Raw genomic sequence first — 24,829 nt, forward strand, 5'->3', positions numbered from 1 at the left:
CAGGATAGACCCCCTCCATTAGTACAGACCCCCCAGGACAGACCCCCCTCTATTAGTAATGACCCCCAGGACAGACCCCCCTCCATTAGTACAGACCCCCCCCATTAGTACACACCCCCAGGACAGAGCCCCCACTCCATTAGTATAGACCCCCCAGGACAGACCCCCCTCCATTAGTACAGACCCCCCAGGACAGAGCCCCCCCTCCATTAGTATAGACCCCCCAGGACGGAGCCCCCCTCCATTAGTATAGACCCCCCAGGACAGACCACCCACCATTGCTACAGACCCCCCAGGGCAGAGCCCCCCTTCATTAGTACAGACCCCCTCTCCATTAGTATAGACCCCCCCAGGACAGACCCCCCCTCCATTAGGACAAACCCCCCATTAGTACAGACCCCCCTCCATTTGTACAGACCCCCCTGCATTAGTACAGACCCCCCTCCATTAGTACAGACCCCCCAGGACAGACCCCCCCTCCATTAGTACAGACCCCCAGGACAGACCCCCCTTCATTAGTACAGACCCCCCTCCATCAGTACAGACCCCCCAGGAAAGACCCCCCTCTATTAGTACAGACCCCCAGGACAGACCCCCCTCCATTAGTACAAACCCCCAGGACACACCCCCCATTAGTACAGACCCCCCAGGACAGACCACCCCTCCATTAGTATAGACCCCCCAGGACAGACCCCCCAAGACAGACCCCCCCTCCATTAGTACAGACCCCCCAGGACAGACCCCCCCCATTAGTACAGACCCCCAAGGACAGACCCCCCCTCCATTAGTACAGACCCCCCAGGAAAGACCCACCTCTATTAGTACAGACCCCCCAGAAAAGACCCCCCGTCTATTAGTACAGACCCCCAGGACAGACCCCCCATTAGTACAGACCCAACCTGGACAGACCCCCCTCAATTAGTATAGACCACCCCCAGGACAGCCCACCCCTCCATTAGTACAGACCCCCCTCCATTAGTACAGACCCCCCAGGACAGACCCCCTCCATTAGTACAGACCCCACTCCATTAGTACAGACCCACCAGGACAGACCCCCTCCATTAGTACAGACCCCCCAGGACAGACCCCCCTCCATTAGTAATGACCCCCCAGGACAGACCCCCCTCCATTAGTACAGACCCCCCAGGACAGACCCCCCTCTATTAGTAATGACCCCTCAGGACAGACCACCCCTCCATTAGTACAGACCCCCCATTAGTACACACCCCCAGGACAGAGCCCCCACTCCATTAGTATAGACCCCCCAGGACAGACCCCCCTCCATTAGTACAGACCCCCCAGGACAGAGCCCCCCCTCCATTAGTATAGACCCCCAGGACAGAGCCCCCCTCCATTAGTATAGACCCCCCAGGACAGACCACCCACCATTACTACAGACCCCCCAGGGCAGAGCCCCCCTCCATTAGGACAAACCCCCCATTAGTACAGACCCCCCTCCATTTGTACAGACCCCCCTGCATTAGTACAGACCCCCCCTCCATTAGTACAGACCCCCCAGGACAGACCCCCCCTCCATTAGGACAAACCCCCCATTAGTACAGACCCCCCTCCATTTGTACAGACCCCCCTGCATTAGTACAGACCCCCCCTCCATTAGTACAGACCCCCAGGACAGACCCCCCATTAGTACAGACCCCCCAGGACAGACCACCCCTCCATTAGTATAGACCCCCCAGGACAGACCCCCCAAGACAGACCCCCCTCCATTAGTACAGACCCCCCAGGACAGACCCCCCCATTAGTACAGACCCCCCCATTAGTACAGACCCCCAAGGACAGACCCCCCTCCATTAGTACAGACCCCCAGGAAAGACCCACCTCTATTAGTACAGACCCCCCAGAAAAGACCCCCCGTCTATTAGTACAGACCCCCAGGACAGACCCCCCATTAGTACAGACCCAACCTGGACAGACCCCCTCAATTAGTATAGACCACCCCCAGGACAGCCCACCCCTCCATTAGTACAGACCCCCCTCCATTAGTACAGACCCCCCAGGACAGACCCCCCTCCATTAGTACAGACCCCCCAGGACAGACCCCCCTCCATTAGTAATGACCCCCCAGGACAGACCCCCCTCCATTAGTACAGACCCCCCAGGACAGACCCCCCTCTATTAGTAATGACCCCCCAGGACAGACCCCCCTCTATTAGTAATGACCCCCCAGGACAGACCCCCCCTCCATTAGTACAGACCCCCAGGACAGAGCCCCCCTCCATTAGTATAGACCCCCCAGGACAGACCACCCACCATTACTACAGACCCCCCAGGGCAGAGCCCCCTCCATTAGTACAGACCCCCTCTCCATTAGTATAGACCCCCCAGGACAGACCCCCCCTCCATTAGGACAAACCCCCCATTAGTACAGACCCCCCTCCATTTGTACAGACCCCCCTGCATTAGTACAGACCCCCTCTCCATTAGTACAGACCCCCCAGGACAGACCCCCCCTCCATTAGTACAGACCCCCCAGGACAGACCCCCCTTCATTAGTACAGACCCCCCTCCATTAGTACAGACCCCCCAGGAAAGACCCCCCCTCTATTAGTACAGACCCCCAGGACAGACCCCCCTCCATTAGTACAAACCCCCAGGACAGACCCCCCCATTAGTACAGACCCCCCAGGACAGACCACCCCTCCATTAGTATAGACCCACCCAGGACAGACCCCCCAAGACAGACCCCCCTCCATTAGTACAGACCCCCAGGACAGACCCCCCCATTAGTACAGACCCCCAAGGACAGACCCCCCCTCCATTAGTACAGACCCCCCAGGACAGACCCCCCTTCATTAGTACAGACCCCCCCTCCATTAGTACAGACCCCCCAGGACAGACCCCCCTTTATTAGTACAGACCCCTCTCCATTAGTACAGACCCCCCAGGAAAGACCCCCTCTATTAGTACAGACTCCCCAGAAAAGACCCCCCATTAGTACAGACCCCACCTGGACAGACCCCCCACAATTAGTATAGACCCCCCAGGACAGCCCACCCCTTCATTAGTACAGACCCCCCCTCCATTAGTACAGACCCCCCCTCCATTAGTACAGACCCCCCAGGACAGACACCCCTCCATTAGTAATGACCCCCCAGGACAGACCCCCCTCCATTAGTACAGACCCCCCAGGACAGACCCCCCTCCATTAGTAATGACCCCTCAGGACAGACCCCCCCCTCCATTAGTACAGACCCCCCAGGACAGAGCCCCCACTCCATTAGTATAGACCCCCCAGGACAGACCCCCCTCCATTACTACAGACCCCCAGGACAGTCCCCCCTCCATTAGTACAGACCCCCAGGACAGAGCCCCCCTCCATTAGTATAGACCCCCAGACAGACCACCCTCCATTACTACAGACCCCCCAGGACAGTGCCCCCCTCCATTAGTACAGACCCCCCTCAATTAGTATAGACCCCCCAGGACAGACCCCCCCTCCATTAGGGTACGGTAAAAACACCTGGGCGGCAGCTGGAGAGGAGAGGACAGTTTTCAGCCGTGCCGCCCGGGTGGAGGACAGAGAGTAAACGGCAGACATGAGTGAGAGACACAGAGAGGAGAACGTGTCAGGCACGGACCGAACTGCACCCCACGCAACATCACTGCGCGGCTGGGACATCACTGCGCAGCTGGTCTCTCTCCACACAAAGACCAGCCGCTCTGACTTCATTCTCATCTCTGGCTGGCTGTTCTCCTTTTCTGACAGGAGGAGGGAGGGGCTTGAGCAGTTAACACAGCGGCGCCTTTTCTTCTTAGAACACCGGCGCCGGACACAAACAAGAAGAGGAGGAGGAGGGAACGGAGCACTCTGGCGCTTAAGCGCCCCCACCTCTCTGGCGCTTGGGTGCACTGCACCCCGTGCACCCCATCTGGGATCGGCACTGCCAGGACCATACAGTGGTTAACCGGACAAGTTCCTCTCAGAACAGGCCTCGCCATGGTCGACCAAAGCAGTTGAGTGCACGTGCTCATCGTCATATCCAGAGGTTGTCTTTGGGAAATAGATGTATGAGTGCTGCCGGCATTGCTGCAGAGCTCAGACCATACGCTTGGACCATCAAATTGGTCTGCATGACTGTCGTCCCAGAAAGAAGCATTATCACGTACCTGGTAGCAGAGCCTGATAGGATGAGGAAGGCCTCTCTTACACTTCTGACTCGGGGCCCCTGAGACAGGAGTCGCACGAGTGCCAGAAAGTCTTGCTAGCAGCAGGGCAGATGTCCTTGCTGGGCAGGTGAAGTCATCAGATGGCTTCAGCAGGTGGACAGGTAGGTAGGCAGCTGGTGCTGGTGACAGCAGGCAGGGTAGCAGGGTCAGGCAGGCTGCGTCATACACAGACTTGAAGAATCGGGTACAGGTCACAGACAGGAACGTAGTCAGGAAGCAAGCTGGATCTGGAACCAATCAGTGGAACTGGAGCCAAATAAGTAGACAGAAGAATGGTCACTGCACAAGCTGATGTGGATGCAGGTGGAGTTCAGGGAATTATCAAGACAAGCCGAGTTGATAACTGGAAGCAGGATACAGGTTCACAGGATGCCAGATACACAGGAGGCTGAAGACAAGGCAGCATTGATTCTGAGCACTGGCTGGGTTTAAATAGTCTGTTTGGTGCCAGCGCCTGTCACAGGTGCACGCAAGTGTCTGCGCGCACGGAGATGTGTTTGCGCGCGAGTTTGCGCATGCACATATCTATTAGCCAATGCCCAATTCTTATGAGCATGAAAGGGAATCAGTTTTAGCTTGTGCCCAAGAGTTCTTCCAGAGGGATTATTCTGTTTGCTGGCATGTGCATCCTGACATTGCCCCTTCTAATGGGCAGCCACTGGATGCCCAACTGAGCTAGTTTCTCTGGATGATTATGACTGAATGCTTGGATAAGTCTCTCAGCATGAATATTGCTCTCAGGTTCCCAAGAATTCTCCTCAGCTCCGTACCCCTTCCACTTGACCAGGTACTGGACCTGATTCCGTCTTTTCCTGCAATCCATGATTGCCTCTACTTCGTATTCCTCTTCACCATTCACCATTACTGGCTCAGGAGGACCTCTATTTCGTTCAGAAAATGGGTTCGGCACCGTAGGCTTCAGTAAAGTTATATGGAAGACGGCGAATTTAAGAGAATCTGGTAACACCAACTCATAGGCAACATCATTGATTCTTTCCTTCACGGTAAATGGTCACACGTATTTAGGACCCAATTTCTTAGAGCCGTTTCACACCGGGCCGTGTCGGCGGTAAAACGCCGCTACCGTCGGATTAGCAGCGCATTTCGGCCGCTAGCAGGGCGCTTTTACCCCCCCGCGCTAGCAGCCGAGAAAGGGTTAAAACCACCCGCAATGCGCCGCAATAGCGGCGTTTTGCCGGCGGTATCCGAGCGCTGCCCCATTGATTTCAATGGGGAGCAGCGGTGAAGGAGCGGTAAACACACCGCTCCTTCACCGCTCCAAAGAAGCTGCTGGCAGGACTTTTTTTCCCGTCCTGCCAGCGCAGCGCTCCGGGCTTTCACACTGGAGACAATGCTGCAGCTGTTTGAGGGCGGATTGCAGGCGCTATTTTTAACGCTATAGCGCCTGCAATACGCCCTCGTGTGAAAGGGGTCTTAGATGGGCAGGCTAACTTTAGATTCATTGTGGCCAATCATACCTGATCACCAGGTTCCAGGATCAGATCTCCCCGCCTCTTCTTATCAAAAGACCTTTCGTAGTCTTCTTGTGCTTTAGCCATAGTTTGCATGGCTAATGCATGAATGCCAACATGTACTGTGATATACTATAAAGAGGACCTGTCATGGCTCTATACATGTATATAGAGGACCTGCCCTGGCTCTATACATGTATATAGTAGTATATAGAGGACCTGTCATGGCTCGTTACATGTATATAGGAGTATATTGAAGACCTGTCATGGCCCTATACATGTATATAGGAGTATAAAGAGGACCTGTCATGGCCCTATACATGTATATAGGAGTAAATAGAGGACCTGTCATGGCCCTATACATGTATATAGGAATATAAAGAGGACCTGTCATGGCTCTATACATGTATATAGGAGTATATAGAGGACTTGTATTGGCTCTATACATGTATATAGGAATATAAAGAGGACCTGTCATGGCTCTATACATGTATATAGGAGTATATAGAGGACCTGTCATAGCTCTATACATGTATATAGGAGTATATAGAGGACCTGTCATAGCTCTATACATGTATATAGGAGTATATAGAGGACCTGTCATAGCTCTATACATGTATATAGGAGTATATAGGAGAACTGTCATAGCTCTATACATGTATATAGGAGTATATAGAGGACCTGTCATAGCTCTATACAGTCAGGTCCATAAATATTGGGACATTGACACAATTCTAATCTTTTTGGCTCTATACACCACCACAATGGATTTGAACTGAAACAAACAAGATGTGCTTTAACTGCAGACTTTCAGCTTTAATTTGAGGGTATTTACATCCAAATCAGGTGAACGGTGTAGGAATTACAACAGTTTGTATATGTGCCTCCCACTTTTTAAGGGACCAAAAGTAATGGGACAGATTAACAATCATCCATCAAACTTTCACTTTTTAATACTTGGTTGCAAATCCTTTGCAGTCAATTACAGCCTGAAGTCTGGAACGCATAGACATCACCAGACGCTGGGTTTCATCCCTGGTGATGCTCTGCCAGACCTCTACTGCAACTGTCTTCAGTTTCTGCTTGTTCTTGAGGCATTTTCCCTTCAGTTTTGTCTTCAGCAAGTGAAATGCATGCTCAATCAGATTCAGGTCAGGTGATTGACTTGGCCATTGCATAACATTCCACTTCTTTCCCTTAAAAAACTCTTTGGTTGCTTTCGCAGTATGCTTCGGGTCATTGTCCATCTGCACTGTGAAGCGCCGTCCAATGAGTTCTGAAGCATTTTGCTGAATATGAGCAGATAATATTGCCCGAAACACTTCAGAATTCATCCTGCTGCTTTTGTCAGCAGTCACATCATCAATAAATACAAGAGAACCAGTTCCATTGGCAGCCATACATGCCCACGCCATGACACTACCACCACCATGCTTCACTGATGAGGTGGTTTGCTTGGGATCATGAGAAGTTGCTTTTCTTCTCCATACTCTTCTCTTCCCATCACTCTGGTACAAGTTGACTTGGTCTCATCTGTCCATAGGATGTTGTTCTAGAACTGTGAAGGCTTTTTTAGATGTTGTTTGGCAAACTCTAATCTGGCCTTCCTGCTTTTGAGGCTCACCAATGGTTTACATCTTGTGGTGAACCCTCTGTATTCACTCTGGTGAAGTCTTCTCTTGATTGTTGACTTTGACACACATACACCTACCTCCTGGAGAGTGTTCTTGATCTGGCCAACTGTTGTGAAGGGTGTTTTCTTCACCAGGGAAAGAATTCTTTGGTCATCCACCACAGTTGTTTTCCGTGGTCTTCCGGGTTTTTTGGTGTTGCTGAGCTCACTGGTGCGATCTTTCTTTTTAAGGATGTTCCAAACAGTTGATTTGGCCACACCTAATGTTTTTGCTATCCCTCTAATGGGTTTGTTTTGTTTTCTCAGCCTAATGATGGCTTGCTTCACTGATAGTGACAGCTCTTTGGATCTCATATTGAGAGTTGACAGCAACAGATTCCAAATGCAAATAACACACTTGAAATGAACTCTGGACCTTTTATCTGTTCCTTGTAAATGGGATAATGAGGGAATAACACACACATGGCCATGGAACAGCTGAGCAGTCAATTTTCCCATTACTTTTGGTCCCTTAAAAAGTGGGAGGCACATATACAAACTGTTGTAATTCCTACACCGTTCACCTGATTTGGATGTAAATACCCTCAAATTAAATCTGAAAGTCTGCAGTTAAAGCACATCTTGTTCGTTTCATTTCAAATCCATTGTGGTGGTGTATAGAGCCAAAAAGATTAGAATTGTGTCGACGTCCCAATATTTATGGACCTGACTGTACATGTATATATAACAGCTTTCATTGAGAAGAAGCGTCACTTGGAGGCGGAGGTGTTGCGGCTTTTTTTTTTTTTTTCTTTTTTCGGCTCGTCGGGCAGCGTGATAGAAGATGAAAGGACATTGCTGGACATTTTTATTTTTTTTTAATCTTTTAATAAGGACTTTATTAAAAGTCCCAAAGTGTCTCCTGTCTTTTTTACTATTTTTGACACTTTTTATTTGTGAAATGGTAGGGGTACAATGTACCCGTTACCAATTTACATAGGAGGGAGGCCCCCTTGTTAAAGGGGGCTTCCAGATTCCGATAAGCCCCCCGCCTGCAGACCCCCACAACCACTGGGCAAGGGTTGTGGGGATGAGGAGTATAAAGAGGACCTGTTATGGCTCTATACATGTATATAGAGATAGAAAGAGAACCTGTCATGGCTTTATACATGTATATAGGAGTATATAGAGGACCAGGCATGGCTCTATACATGTATATAGGAGTATATAGAGGACCTGTTATGGCTCTATACATGTATATAGGAGTATAAAGAGGACCTGTCATGGCACTATACATGTATAGGAGTATATAGAGGACCTGTCATGGCTCTATACATGTATATAGAGATAGAAAGAGAACCTGTCATGGCTCTATACATGTATATAGGAGTATATAGAGGACCTGTCATGTCTCTATACATGTATATAGGAGTATATAGAGGACCTGTCATGGCTCTATACATGTATATAGGAGTATATAGAGGACCTGCATGGCACTATACATGCATATAGGAGTATATAGAGGACCTGTCATGGCTCCATACATGTATATAGGAGTATAAAGAGGACCTGTCATGGCTCCATACATGTATATAGGAGTATAAAGAGGACCTGTCATTGCTCCATACATGTATATAGGAGTATATAGAGGACCTGTCATGGCTTCATACATGTATATAGGAGTATAAAGAGGACCTGTCATGGCACTATACATGTATATAGGAGTATAAAGAGGACCTGTCATGGCTCTATACTTCTATACATGTATAGAGCCATGACAGATCCTCTTCATACTCCTATATACATGTATAAAGATGACATGTCATGGCTCTATACATGTATATAGGAGTACAAAAGGACCTGTCAGGGCTTTATACATATATATAGGGGTAGAAAGAGGACCTGTCATGGCTCCATACATGTAAAGGAATATAAAGAGGGCCTGTCATGGCTCTATACATGTATATAGGAGTATAAAGAGACCTATATGTCCCCATTCTGAGAGGGGGAGGAGAGACAGATCTGCAGTTCCTAGTGATTAGGAACAGCGATCTCTCTCCTTCTCCAGTCTGTCCCCTCACCCCATAGTTAGAAACACCTCACAGGGACACATTTAACCCCTTGATCCCCCTAGTGTTAACCCCTTCCTTTCAAGTGACATTTACACAAAAATCAGTGCATTTTTATAGCACCGATCGCTGTATAAATGTTAATGGTCCCAAAAAAGTGTCAAAAGTGTCCGATCTGACCGCCGCAATGTCGTAGTCCCACTAAAAATCGCAGATCGCCACCATTACTAGTAAAAAAAAAAAATAATAAAAATGCCATAAATCTATCCCCTATTTTGTAGACACTATAACTTTTCCGCAAATTAATCAACGTACGCTAATTGCATTTTTTTTACCAAAAATATGTAGAAGAATACATATTGGCCTAAACTGATGAAGAAATTTTTTTTTTTTTTTTAGGGAAATTTTCTTTATAGCAAAAATTAAAATATATATATATATATTTTTTTTTTAAATTGTCGCTCTTTTTTTGTTTTTGGGAAAAAAAGGACGTCAATTTTGTTTGGGTACAGCTTCGCACGACCGCGCAATTGTCAGTTAAAGCGACGCAGTGCTGTATCGCAAAAAATGGCCTGGTCATTAAGGGGGCAAATCCTTCCAGTCCTTAAGTGGTTAATCAGGGCTGGGCAAGGCAAGTCCCCCTCATGTCTCATACAACTTGTGATGAGTGTTTGTACTTACAGTTTTGATCCGAACTCCACCACCAGATGCGGATTGTCATCTGCCACACATTGCGGCTTGTCACTTGCCACGTCACCTACCACATGTTGCGGATTATCATTTGCCACGACGTCACCTGCCACACGTTGTGGATTGTCACTTGCCACAATGACACCTGCCACACATTGCTGATTGTCACTTGCCACAAAGTCACCTGCCACACATTACGGATTGTCACTTGCTGTGTCCCAGAGTGAAGGCAGGCAGCAGAGAGATGATGTGATCTCTCCACTGCCCACAGCTGCACAATGAGGGCGGAACTGCAGTGATGCAGGGCTGGAGGTGAGAGATGATGTCATCTCTCTGCTCCCCTTCCCGCTCACTCGCTGACTGCTCCCCTCCTGGGCAGAGAGTGTTCTGCCCGCCCGCTCCTGTCACCACTAGCAGCAGCGGCGCCGGGCTCCTCACAGGCAGTGGAGCTGGCTGGCAGATGTCAGTTTGCCTCCCCCCTGAAAGTGCCGCTCAGTACCCATGGTACCACCGGGACCCATGATAGGGCTGGCCCTGCTTCCTCCCTGCAAAGGTATGGAGCCAAGAGGGGGCCATCTTCCCCTCACTCAGCTCCATACCACAGACCGAGAAGGATCCGATTGCCTCCGCCGCTGCCGGCGGCTACGGTAAGCGGCGGAGGGCACCGGAGCGCGGCGAGAGGGCGGCAAATCTGCCGCAGAGACCACTTTTATCTGAAAGCCGACCACCCACTGAAGGAGAGGATACAGGGGTTATGGCAGCTAGCTGCTGCCATATCAACGATATTCCTCTTCAAACAGCCAACATATAATGACGGCGGGCGGTCGGTAAGTGGTTAACAGCAGCTCAATATCAATATGGTCTAGAAACAATTAGAGAAGAAGTTGATAAAGCACCTGAACCAGATGACATACACCCATGTGTCCTTAAAGAGTTGAGATCAGTTATTTCACAGCGATTGTTACCAATTTTCAGGCATAATATACCGATTAGCTTGGAACCCATGAATTGGTGCAAAACCAGTGTTGTGCTTATACTTAAAAATGGACTAAGGTGTTCCCCCCAGTGGCTACATATCTGTGAGTTTGTATTGCAGGGTATATATTTGAGAGTTTGCTAAAGTGTACAATCGCATACAGCTCTGTAGGTGAAGTAGAAACACTTACTTAAGATTCCCTTTTTGTTTTCTTTTTTAATTATTTAATTATTTTTTATATTTTTTCCATTCAAATTTCCAGTATCTGCGTCCCCACCCCGCTAAGTGACAGAAATGAATGAACAGCTTGAAAATATCTTCCAATATTGTACAATAATACATGAGTTATAGTGAGCCTTCACAATCAATTTTAAGCCATTGCACTTCATTTTGTACATTGATAGTGTATTTCCTATGATGTTGCTATTGAAGGTTTGTTTTTTTTTTCTTGCTTTTATACATTTCTGAAAAACAAAACCAGGTCAAAGCATCGATTCCATTCTCTCTTTATTTTGGGATGTATTTTTATAATACTAGAAAATATTTTGAACAGCAAGTATATATAAACTTTTTCTATATCTTTGACTCATTCCCGCCCGCCCCAGCATCCCTTCATAGCCACTTCAGCCCCGGGAAGGTTTTACCCCCTTAATGACCAGGTCATTTTTTGAGATATGGCACTGCGTTACTTTAACTGACAATTGCGCGGTCGTGCGACGCTGTACCCATGTAAAATTGACGTTATTTTTTCCCACAAATAGAGCTTTCTTTTGGTGGTATTTGATCACCTCTGCTGTTTTTATTTTTTGCGCTAGAAACAAAAAAAGAGCGACAATTTAAAAAAACAAATAAAAAAACAATATTTTTTACTTTCTGCTATAAAACATATCTAATAAAAAAATGTAAAAAAAAATGAATATCTTCATCAATTTAAGCCAATATGTATTCTGCTACATATTTTTAGTGAAAAAAAAAATCCCAAAGAGCGTATATTGATCGGGTTGTGTTATCGCGTCTACATACTATGGGATGTTTTTTTTTTTTTACTCAGCGATTTTTAGCAAGACAGCAACATTGCGGCGGACAAATCAGAAACCCGACACTTTTGACACTTTTTTGGGGAACAAGTGACACTAATACAGGGATCAGTGCAAAAAATATGCAAGGGTTAACTGTGTGCCTAGCTGGTGCTTGCTAACTGTGTGCGGATTGCTCTGACTGGGTGAAGACAGAGATCGGTATTCCTGCTTAGCAGGAACACCGATCTCTATCTTCTCCCCTGTCAGAACGGCAATCTGCCTTGTTTACATAGGCAGATCGCCGTTCTGCCTCTCTGGGGAGCGATCGCGGATGGCTGGCGGACTTCATGTCCACCGGACCCGCTGATTGGCATCCCCTGTGTCCAATCAGCGCACGATCGCGCCTCCGGCAGCGTGCGCGTGCCCCCCAGTGTCTATTGCTCGAAATGCCCCCCCAGTGTCTATTGCATGTCGTTTTGCGCAATAGAGCCGACCTGCCGCAGTAAAAGTGAGGTAGGCGGTCGGCAAGTGGTTAAGAATGCTGGAGAGGGGGCCGATCATGTGACCTCTGATCACATAATTGGAAGCTGATCCTGTCAGCTACCGACCTGTAGCCCAGACCGAAAGCGGTCTGCGACAGTTCACTCTTTGTGCAGTGAACGCGCTCTCAGCACATAATAAGCAACTCTTGAACAGCGGTGTATATGTGTGGAGCGGTCATAAAAATGGTTAAGGTTATAGGAGTGTTTTTTTTTCCTTGCAGCAGCATTAATGGAAGTCTTTTGTGATGGTGGAGAGCTGACATACACAAGCACTCTTCCCATCACTTGTTTGTCACTGTGAGAGTCATTACCAGGACAAATAGAGAAAAAGATTAAAAAAATAGAATATTTGAGAAAAGAGGAGCACCACAGAAAATATCATGTACGTTGGAAAGGGCAATCCAACCCGTTTCAGAGTCACAGACTAAGGGGTTCCCCTTCATCATGGCTTCCACCAGCTGTGAGAGCCATACAAACCATTACACTCCAATTTTCCCCCTTTTGGATCTGGCACCTCTGCATACATAAGTTCTTAAAACCCTAATAAAGGAGGACCACCCATTGCTCCTGAAACACATTGGCTTATATAACTGTTAAGGTATAGCAAAGCTTCTAACTTTTTTTAGCAGGGAAATCCCTAATTTTTTGGCAGCAGTTTTTACGTCATGATTCCTCAGGCTGTATATGAAAGGATTCAGAAAAGGAATGACTATAGTGTAAAACACAGAAACCACTTTGTCTTGTTCTAGGCTGTAGGCAGTTGAAGGTCTGAGGTACATAAACATGACGGTCGCATAAAATAAAGTCACCACCACCAAATGAGAAGCACAAGTAGAGAAGGCCTTTTGACGTCCTTTGGAAGAACGGATACGTAAGACAGATATGAAGATGTAAAAATATGACATGAGGATCACCAACAGAGATGAGAACTCAATAAAACTGACAAAGGAGAAGAGGATCATTTGATTCAGTCTGGTGTCACCACAGGAAATCTCAATCAGCGCAATGACGTCACAGTAGAAGTGGTGAACATACGGGCGTTCTTCACAGAAGTCCAGGTGGAAGATCGATAAGCCGGTCTCAACAAATGCATTGAGGGAGCTTCCTATGTAGGAGAACACAAGTAGGACCAGGATGGTCTGCCTGTTCATTATTTGGAGGTAGGAAAGTGGGTGGCAAATGGCCACATATCTGTCATAGGACATGGCTGCCAGAAGAAAACACTCAGTTACTCCAAAACCAGTATAAGACAGCATCTGAAATCCACATCCAGCTACTGATATGGACCTCTCATGCGCCAAAAAGTCCATCAGCATCCTTATGGTGATGGATGAAGAGTAGCAGATGTCAAGGAACGATAAGTGGCGCAAGAAATTATACATGGGAGTATGGAGTTTCCTGTCCATACTGATGACTACCATAAGTCCCGCATTCTGAAACAGAGTCAGGATGTATATAAAGAAGAAGAAGACAAACAAAATACATTTTAGTTTGGCGCTTTCTGTTAATCCATCGAGTATGAACTCCACGACAACCGTCTTGTTGTGCAGACCCATCTTTGTTAGAAGAAGAGGCAGATGTGTTATGGGGCTATCGTACATTATAACATCCTTGCTTGTAAGAGGAACCCCAACCCCAACATAAAATAAGCTTACCTAATGGAAAGTAGTTAAAATTATATTTAAAACCTGTCACCAAACTGGACAATTTAAACTTAACATATGATGAAAAAGATGAATCAGAAGACGTTACCTTTAGTAAAAACTACATGTCAATGTTCAACAGATCCAGAAATCTAGGGAACTGAAGTTATACACATATTTACATTTTTCCTTTAAGACTTGAACTTGACCCTGCCCTCTCCTCTCAAGCATTCTAATTGGTCACTAAGGCCCCCCATTCAGGACCAATATAGAACTCCAGGAGGCAAAAAGACATGGAGCAATACACACCTTTTCTTTTCAATAATTGTTTCAATTTTTTAACAGTGGTACATAAGGACCAAAATGGTATCCTCAAGCTTAGGATACAAAAAGGGATGGGGTACAATCCTCATCATCCTCAAGCCGCCAGGAAATCAGAGATGGCCGTTAGAGGAGAGGGTGTGGAAGCACACTTGCACCATCTGCAAGTCAGCTAAGACGGTTTAAAATGTTCCCATAAACTCACGCATGATTGCAGAAAATTCCTTGTTGGAAAAAATAGAGGAGGAATCCATGCCCAAAGGAGTTAATGTATATTCACACTTGAGAATTCATCCTGGGCATGATTAACTCCCAGAACCCCAACGGGCGATCCCGGAAATTAGCTGTGAGTAGGCAGCCCCGGTAAAAGCAATAGGATGCTGCTGGCTCTTGCAGCTGGGGTTTTCATAGCTAATCCCAGCTAAAGTGTATTCACAAGTGTGAATGTACCCTTAAAGAGGACTTCAAGGAGTGTGTGGACTCAAGAAGGGGACAGTGATCTGGGCTATCCATCTACATTGCAAGCCATCCATAACTGTTAGTAAGTTGTAAGCTGGAAAGGGGTCAGGGCTGGGCGCAGCCCTTCCTTCTCTGAGCTGGCCGCTCAGCAGTCAGCTAATTGCCAGCTCCCATCTCTCTCCACAGTTACTCAGCTGTTGATGATATCCTGCTGATCAGTCCTGCCTACTTAAGCCGTTCAGACCAGAGGAGCTCTGCCTTCGCCTTGGTCAACATCCCAGAAACGATCTCCTGAGATCCTGTTCAAGACTTGCTTTGCTGACATCCCTTCTGGCTCCAGAACCTGCTTGCTGTTCCACTACATTGATCCCTGACTTCTGGCTTGGCTGACTATCCGTTCTAGTTACTGAACTTTGGCTATGTTTTGACTACATTTGTTCTTTTTAATTTTATTATTAAACAAGTGTGATTTAACTGTACTTCTGTCTCGGCCTGATTTCATGGTTTCTGACACAAGGTCTGTAGGACCACCATCCTTACCCTTATAATACTATACTATGCAAAGTGAAGGACGTCCCACAGAGGGTACTCACAAGACACTGCTGGAGAAGAAATAGTTAATGCCATGTCCTAGTCACTGTCAGGCAGTAGGAAGGAGGAGATATTCTGGACCTTACAGGGAGCCATCTGGATCTGGCAGACATACTACTCCCAAAGGGTTTTTAGAGACAGGATTCCATCAGACAGGGGCATCATGGCCTCAGACCTGGCTATGTTTTGACTATGTTTGTTCTTTTTACTTTTATTATTAAACAAGTGTGATTTAACTGTACTTCTGTCTTGGCCTGATTTTCATGTTTCTGACAGTAGGCGAAGGCCATGAATTCAGAACATGTAGTCAATCCACTTGTTGGTAATATTTTTTCCAGATTGGATGAACTGCATCACCACATGAATCAATTTGTGGGCCATCCAGTCCAATACAGAGGGTTTCTCAACTAGGTTGAGATATACTTTGAGATGCTGCCCCAGGCGTTTCCCACGAACAGAAACAAAGTATGAATTCTGCTTTCCGATTGTCCCCATTTATGCCGAATTATGATTTCCAACCTTCCATGTTGCCTGACTCATTTGTTCCGCAGAGTATTCCTGTGTTAGAGGAGCATCTCCTTGGTCTTCGTTCCACTTGGGCACAAGTCCAGGAGGCTTTGCGACATGCTAATGATAGGTACAGACTCCATGCTGACCGCAGACACCTGCCTGCGCCTTCCTACCAGGTTGGGGACAGGGTCTGGCTGTCATCTCGCAACCTTCGACTGCGTGTTCCCTCACTGAAGTTTGCACCTCGGTTTATTGGGCCTTTCCGTATTCTTTGCAGGATTAATCCAGTGGCTTACGCATTAGACCTTCCCTCTAAAAGGCGTATTTCGAATGTATTTCATATCTCCTTATTAAAAACTTTGGTCTGCAACCGCTTTACCACCTCATTGCCACATCCTCAACCTGTACAGGTTGAGAACCATGAGGAGTATGAAGTACAGTCCATTGTTGACTCCCGTAGGTTCCGTGGGCGCATACAGTACCTGGTGCATTGGAAAGGGTACGGTCCAGAGGAACGCTCTTGCGTCTCATCCTCGGACTTACATGCCCCTGTCCTCCTCCGTGATTCCCATAGACGTTTTCCCCTCAAGCCTGGTAGTGGTCCTCCGAGGGGGAGGAGTCGTTGAGGGGGTACTGTCAGGGCTGGGCTCAGCCCCTCCTTCTCTGAGCTGGCCGCTCAGCTGTCGGCTAATTGCCAGCTCCCATCTTCCCACAGTTACTCAGCTGTTGATGATATCCTGCTCGTCAGTCCTGCCTACTTAGGCCGCCCAGTCCAGAGGAGCTCTGCCTTTGCCTTAGTCAACATCACAGAAACAATCTCCTGTGATCCTGTTCAAGACTTGCTTTGCTGACATCCCTTCTGGCTCCAGATCCCGCTTGCTGTTCCACTACATTGATCCCTGACTTCTGGCTTGGCTGACTATCCATTCTAGTTACTGAACTTTGGCTATGTTTTGACTACATTTGTTCTTTTTAATTTTATTATTAAACAAGTGTGATTTAACTGTACTTCTATCTCGGCCTGATTTCATGGTTTCTGACACAAGGTCTGTAGGACCACCATCCTTACCCTTATAATACTACTCTATGCAAAGTGAAGGACGTCCCACAGAGGGTACTCACAAGACACTGCTGGAGAAGAAATAGTTAATGCCATGTCCTAGTCACTGTCAGGCAGTAGGAAGGAGGAGATATTCTGGACCTTGCAGGGAGCCATCTGGATCTGGCAGACATACTACTCCCAAAGGGTTTTTAGAGACAGGATTCCATCAGACAGGGGCATCATGGCCTCAGACCTGTAAAGTGCTCTGTGGATAACTCACTTGTTACAATAAGTGCCTGGAGAGCGTCACAGCAGAGCCCAGTGCCTACAGGTCACATTATAGGCCTGCTCACATCTTCCTCTCTGTGGAGTCTAGGTATGGCCTCCATGGCTATGCAGAGGATTAGCCAATTCAGAAAGCTACAAAACAAGCTCTTCTAACTCTGTGCATGTTTCCCTGGTTGCTGCAAAGAAAAGGATAAAGTAAATAAATGGGTTTGGTCTTTGAAGAGAAGATGTTCATTCTCCTAGGATACTAGCAAAAAAACAGATTAAAATGTAGGATGGGTTATACTAGACTGTCCCTACAGCTCCTTCTCCCCCATGTTGTGCTGGACAAAGGTCCTGATGTCATCAAGATCAATGCTGGATCCATAGCCCTACATTAAACAAGGGACGGTCCACCATCGAAGCATGGGGGAACACCATTCACCGGGGCAGTGGAAGATCTGGTAAGGTAAAGTGCTTTACATATGTAGTTCTACTCCCGTAAGAGCTGCAACATTACTGTCCAGGTCTTCCCAAACTTCTGCCCCACAGCCAGGCACCCAACAGGCTCATTTACTCTTTCTTCAAGGACCAGTCTAGGGCATGTTGTTTTTCTTATTTTTATTTTTGGAGAACTCGGATAGGGTTGAGGGAAGTGCTAGGATACTCCAAAGATAAGAACTATATACAACTTGAGGACTTAGTATTCCTTTCTGAGCAAGATATAATGAAGTCCAGGCTTGTAGCAAACAGTAGACTTCAGCTTAAGTAATAGTAGGTAGAGCCACAAGAGCAAAGTCCCTTTGAGTAGCAGATTATCTCAACAGAGCCAGTGTCCCCTTTACCAGACCCACAGCTGACTATACAGCACCAGGGAGGTAAATAGAGCACAAGGTCCCCAAGATCTCTCAGTGTCTCTCAAAGGCCCAAGGACAGATGGTGGCCTCCTTCCAATCTTCCAAGCTACACTGTAGCAAGGGAGAAGGCTTTAGAACAAGGGATTTACCCCTTCCAGGTTGTAGTTCTGGACAACTTGGAGGAATCCTCAAAAGAGAATTCTTTCTTACTGTACAATGAAGCACCCTTCTAAGTTTTTCAAGGATAGAAGGGAAGGGGGAGATTTGGGGATTAGGGGGATTGCCCGTCATTAAAGGCTTGAAAGTTAGCATCAAAAATATTCAAACAGGAGTCTGTACTCCTTGAAGGAAACCTCTTTAACTGGTACCCAATGTGGCAGCATCTTCAACTTAGCACAATTCAGCAAACTGGAAGACTCGCCTTGGGTTAAAGAACAGCAGTGTAGGGAGATGTGCCCAGATTTCCTAATCAGCAGCTTGGATGCAGAACCTGGACCATTTTACCATCAGGACCCCAGAAGTTATTGGAACACTCCTGGTCCCTGTGTCCAAACTTATTAATGATCACTTTATTCATATGGATGGATCTCCCCAAGCTCCAGTTCCTTTTGATGGCCTGGAACTGCTGTCAGAGTTGGGGTTAGGTTCTGTTCCTGAACCTCTTTGGTACATAGAGAAAGTCCCAAATTTTATCTTTGTTTCAAGAGACCCTATTTGCCTGAATTCCTTCCATGACTTCCCATGGAACGTATGGGAAGTCATAGCCATACTCTAGAGTCACTCACCATTGAACTGTTCTCTGCAACCTTGAGAATCTCAGCAGCGCATCCCAATCTCCTTTCCCTGGTGGGACAAAAGGGCTTCTTGCTTGGGTAATGAAGTGGCTGTAAGTATCATTCTATCCTTGATCTTGAGCCATAGTGTGTGGTGGGGATAGTTCAGACTCTTTGTATAGGCCTTCCTGCATCCAGCTCAGAAACCTATGGGTCCTCATCGTCCTCTACCTCACAGTCCCACTCTTCGTCGGCGACTGACTCCCAGTCAACTATCTCCTCCTCTGTGGACCCGTAACAGTGCTTGAATCTAGTTGAACCCACATTAACAATCCTCAGCCCCTTCTCACCTGAGGAACTTGTGGACTGTGGCCTTCAGATCCCATGGGTCTCTGCGATTCGCATTACAGCCATATAGTTGCTGCAGTTAAACTATGCTGCTGTTCAGTTCTAACCAGCTGGGTGTCTTGGATAGCTAAAATGCATGTCTCCCTGGTCTGGCAGAGCGTGGTTTGGGTGTACACCACTGGTCCTGGCCTCAGCGGCATCCTCCTCATACTACTGTCTCCCTTAGGAGCTGTAAGGACAGTAGAAGTCAGCATCCCTGAACAGAAACTTGTTGACTCAGTTGACTCTTGGCTGACAGTCACTAGGTATCAGCTTCAGCAGCATCTCCCCACAATGGCCACACTGGCCCCAGGCACACAGCTTTATTGTGATACACTGGCATCTGCCACATACTAGCCCAATGTAATCTGTGTCCTGTCTGCTGCACAGTGCCAAGCTCCCCTGGGGTGGCAAACATACTCCAGTATCAGTCAGCGTTCTGTTCTGGAGCTCAATTAGCTGTTCTGGAAACCTGCCACTTCCCGCATCAACTCAGGTACTCAGACTCACACCTGCGCCCTCCATCTTGCTGCTCTTTTCTTGTGGTTCTCTTTGGCTACATCCAGAAGTGGCTTCACAGCTTCACACCACTCACTGGATTGGCCGACTTCAGACGGCGACCTCGCCCACTCCTCCAGATTGGCTGACTCACGAGCATGGTGGATCACCATTCCTGTTGGGCAGACCTTTCCTGCGTGCCTTTTCCCACTCACTTAGCCTATTCCCTACCATCTGTTACTTTAAGTATTATCAGTCCATGCTGTAACGCAGATAGTAACATACACACCAGTGGTACTCTTTCTGATCTCCCAACAGGCTTTAATGGCACTTACACTCCAGCATCCCGAGTTAACTCCTTCACCGTCTTTTGTTATTTCAGTATTATCAGTCCGTGTTGTAACACTTGCTCTGACGTTATCAGTCTGTGCTGTAACACAGATAGTAGCACACTCTCCCCAGGCAGACCTCTCTTGCACTCTTGCTCCAAGGCCTCGAGTTAACTTTTTCCATACCCACTCCTGGAATTGCTCTTGCACTGGCAACTGTAGGAGCAGATATTCCCCACCATGGCAACACACTTTTCTACACCGATTGCCATCCCGCAATCCCGATTGACCTCCCACAATACACACAGCAACACTCACAGTCTCATACACTTTTCCAGCTTCAGTATTTCAGGGCATATCCTGGACCAAGCCCCTAAATGTAGCGCTACTCCCGTAAGAGCTGAAACATTACTGTCCAGGTCTTCCCAAACTTCTGCCCAGCAGCCAGGCACACAACAGGCTAATTCACTCTTTTTTCAAGGACCGGTATAGGGGTGTGGTTTTTGTTGGGTTTTTTTTTGTGAACTTGGATAGGGTTAAAGGAAGTGTTGAGATACTCCAAAGATAAGAACTATATACAACTTGAGGACTTGGTATTCCTTTCTGAGTAAGCTATAATGAAGTCTGAGTTTGTAACAAACAGCAGACTTCAGTTTAAGTAGTAGTAGTTGGAGCCACAAGAGCAAAGTCCTGTTGAGTAGGAAATTACCTCAACAGAGCTCTTCAGGACCCCCAGGCTGAAATCATCCACTCTGGGAAAAGACTCAGAGTTTTGTGTGCTCGCCGGAATAAATGCAGTCTCCCAGCATGCCATTAAAGCCTGCCTCTTTGGGATAGGCCAGCTTTGCATCAATATTCTTGCTGCCATCTGCATAGCTCCATACCTTCATCCAGAAATTTCTCAAGTTACCTGGATTCAGAGGGAGCTATCCAACAGCAGAGCAAACCGAGCAGACCTAATTAAACAATCACAGCTCACTGGGTACAGTGAGCCAAACTATTCTTTTACCTTACCCAAATTAACAGCCACACTGACTACAGTGTGGCAATAAAAAAAAAACACACTAAAACTTACCTAACTATCCTAGCACTGACCTAGGAGGGTGCTACATGTAGGTTATTCTTGCACAACCCCATGTGGGCACTATGCACCTTGTTTGGGTGAGGTTTCCAGGTTGGTGTATGGTGCTCTTGTTTTTCCAAACTGTGAAGCATGGTGGAAGGTGGATTATGGCTTGGAGTGGTTTTATTATTTTAAAGCCTGTGTAGCTTACTATCATAGAGGCAACAATGAATTTAAAAATGTATCAAGACTTTTTCATATGTTTTGAAATGGTTGAGTCAAAACCTCAACCCAATACTTTGCTGGACCTTGCTTTGTGCTCTGATGTGCAGTCATGTTGGAACAGGAAGGGGCCATCCCCAAACTGTTCCCACAAAGTTGGGAGCATGAAATTGTCCAAAATGTCTTGGTATGCTGACGCCTTAAGAGTTCCCTTCACTGGAACTAAGGGGCCAAGCCCAACCCCTGAAAAACAACCCCACACCATAATCCCCCCTCCACCAAATGATTTGGACCAGTGCACAAAGCAAGGTCCATAAAGACATGGATGAGCCAGTTTGGGGTGGAGGAACTTGACTGTCCTGCACAGAATTCTGACCTCAACCCCATAGAACACCTTTGGGATGAATTCGAGCGGAGACAGCGAGCCAGGCCTTCTCGTCCAACATGGTCCATAAAGACATGGATGAGCGAGTTTGGGGTGGAGGAACTTGACTGGCCTGCACATAATTCTGAGCTCAACCCCATAAAACACCTTTGGGATGAATTTGAGCGGAGACTGCGAGCCAGGCCTTCTCGTCCAACATCAGTGTCTGACCTCACAAATGTGCTTCTGGAAAAATGGTCAAATATTCCCACAGACACACTCCTAAACCTTGTGGACAGCCTTCCCAGAAGAGTTGAAGCTGTTATAGCTGCAAAGGGTGGGCCAACTCAATATTGAACCCTACGGACTAAGACTGGGATGCCATTAAAATTCATGTGCGTGTAAAGGCAGGCGCCCCAATACTTTTGGCAATATAGTGTATGTCCTTTGTCCTTGTGAAAGGGGATGATTACCCTGGGTCATGATTTCAAATTGTTTATTATTTGTATTAGTCTACAACAAAAACTTCAAAAGGTAAAGGGTGCCATTTGTTTATTAGAGGACTGAGATTGTCATATAAGTCTGGTGGGGGTTATATTCAAGATACACATTAATAATTTTAGGTTGCGTTGTTGGGATTGCTCTAATTAATAATTCTAGGTTGTATTTTTTTAGAATACTATAATTTAATAAATGTGGGTTGCATTTTTGGAATTACTATAATTAATAATTTTAGGTTGTATTTTTAGAATTACTATAATTAATACATTTGGGTTGCATTTTTGGAATTACTCTAAAAATTTTAGGTTGCATTTTTGGGATTGCTATAATTGATAATTTTGGGTTTAATTTTATTTTTCCATCTGTCTTTTTTCAATCTAGCTATGTAACTAATGTATGCAATTGCTATATCCGATGTTTGCCCCCCCCCCCCCCCCCCCTTTAATCCCACATCATCTATACAATCCATGCAATTTGTTTCTTGCAGTTGTTCTGTGCATTACCTGTTCTTTGATGGTTCCTTGCTAAGCATCTCTAAATTGGTGCTTTTCCGGGTACTTGCTTGCTAATTGGACTAATTACATGATGGCATAATACATAACAAGTGAAAGGTCTGTAGTTTTATATAAAAAGGAAAACCATAAGGGACTTATTATTAGAGGAGCAGACGGCAGGTCTGCAACCTCAGGGAATTATGTTTTTTATTAATTTGCCAAACAGTAAAAACTTCCAAAAAAAATGAGATTGTATAGTTAAATTAAGGGAAAATTAAGCCTGTTTGATTTTTGTACTTTTTTTTTTACCTGAAAATGCATTTAAAAACCCCAAAGCCTTATATGTTCTGAAAGCACAGAACCCATAAAATAAAAACATGGTAGTTTTTAACATGTACGTTTTTTTTTTTACGTCACAGAATATTACTATAGCTGTTTATCAAATATATAATTTCAGTAAAAAAATATATTGAAATGAACTTAATGCACACAATGAAATACAACTGTATAAAATGTCCAAATTTCCTGTAAAATATAAAAGGTGAGGCAAGTAAATAGATACCAAACATGTCAAGACCTAAAATAATTGCGGTCGCTAAATAACTACAAACTATAATACCCCAAATTATCCATTTTGCAGATCATCAGCTTAGAATAGGAAACGTAAATGAGGCTGACATTTATGCGCCTCAACACTGGCCCCACCCCTCCCAAAAAAAAAAAAAAGTATAACTAAACAATCCAAAAAATAGTTGGGACTTTTAAGGTACCACCAAAAAAAACAGGAGAAAATTACTTTATTTTTATTTTACAAATATTAAAAGAAGAATCAAAATACTGACATCATATAGTGTGCATATACATAGTTAAATAGTCAGTCAGGTTGAAAAAAAGACACAAGTCCATCTAAAAATAAAATATTTTTTTAAAAATTATACAATCCCATATACACAATCCTTCACCCACAAAAAATCCTATCTGAATGCCCAGTTTGGTAGCCATGATGATACAGAAAGGAGGTTTATGGAAGGGACAGTTGGAAAGGCACCACTATGACAAATATATATAAAAATAAAGATAATTGTATTAAATACAATCTTAAAGCGGGGTTCCACCCAAATTTTGAACAATATCTGTATGTATTCTCTTCCTTGCCTAGATGCTGACATGCCGTTTAAAAAAATTTAATTACGTAATTACCTTTTATTTTTCTATTCTTCTTTGCACTTCCTGGTTCTCCTCCCGTGGGAGTAGGCGTGTTTCTAGCCTCTCCCAGACTCCTGGGAGCTAGTCTCAGGCTTCCCAGGATGCCACTGAGCATGTGCGGGAACGAGCGGTGAATGCTGGGAGCACAGCATTCACCACATCCAGGAAATAAATGCTTGTGGGCTTCAAATGCCCACAATGAAGATGGAAACCGCCTGCAGTGAATAATATAAGTTATTCTTTCCGACGAAATCTGACACAGGCTGACATATTACACACAATATGTGAGTATGTAATGCTGAGAAGAAAAGTTTGTGAATTAACTCAAAAAAAAAAAAAACGATAGATAGGTGGACCCCCGCTTTAAGATACTAATAAAATACATGCAACAGTAAATGCAAAATTTGCACAGGATGATAGGACTTTCTTCATACAAGGAAAAGCTCTAGATCCCAAAAAATCATGGGCACCCCTTCACCCACACTTGATCCAGAGGAAGGCGAAAAAACCCCAGCAAAGCATGATCCAATTTTCTACAGCAGGGGAAAAGATTCCTTTCTGACCTCCAAGAGGCAATCGGATTTTCCCTGGATCAACTTTACCTATAAATATTAGTACCCAGTTATATTGTGTGCCCTTAGGAAAGTATCCAGGCCTTTCTTAAAGCAATCTGCTGAGCTGGCCAGAACCACCTCTGGAGGGCATCTATTCCACATTTTCACAGCTCTTACTGC

At 46.0% G+C, this 24,829-nt stretch overlaps 1 protein-coding gene across 1 annotated transcript; it reads right to left on the reverse strand.

Annotated features, from left to right (window-relative positions):
• Nucleotides 1–13,083: 13,083 nt before the first annotated feature.
• LOC141124177 (olfactory receptor 5AR1-like) lies at nt 13,084–14,124 on the reverse strand. The gene has a single exon (XM_073612254.1). The coding sequence runs from the start codon at nt 14,122–14,124 to the stop codon at nt 13,162–13,164; it is 963 nt and encodes a 320-aa protein (XP_073468355.1). The 3' UTR covers nt 13,084–13,161.
• Between the last annotated feature and the right edge of the window lie 10,705 nt (nt 14,125–24,829).

The sequence above is a fragment of the Aquarana catesbeiana genome, linkage group LG01, assembly GCF_042186555.1.
Source record: "Aquarana catesbeiana isolate 2022-GZ linkage group LG01, ASM4218655v1, whole genome shotgun sequence".
NCBI classification, from domain to species: domain Eukaryota; kingdom Metazoa; phylum Chordata; class Amphibia; order Anura; family Ranidae; genus Aquarana; species Aquarana catesbeiana.

Excerpts from the sequence above, each read along its gene's own strand:
- LOC141124177 (XM_073612254.1), bottom strand. The coding sequence starts at position 14,124 with ATGGGTCTGCACAACAAGACGGTTGTCGTGGAGTTCATACTCGATGGA.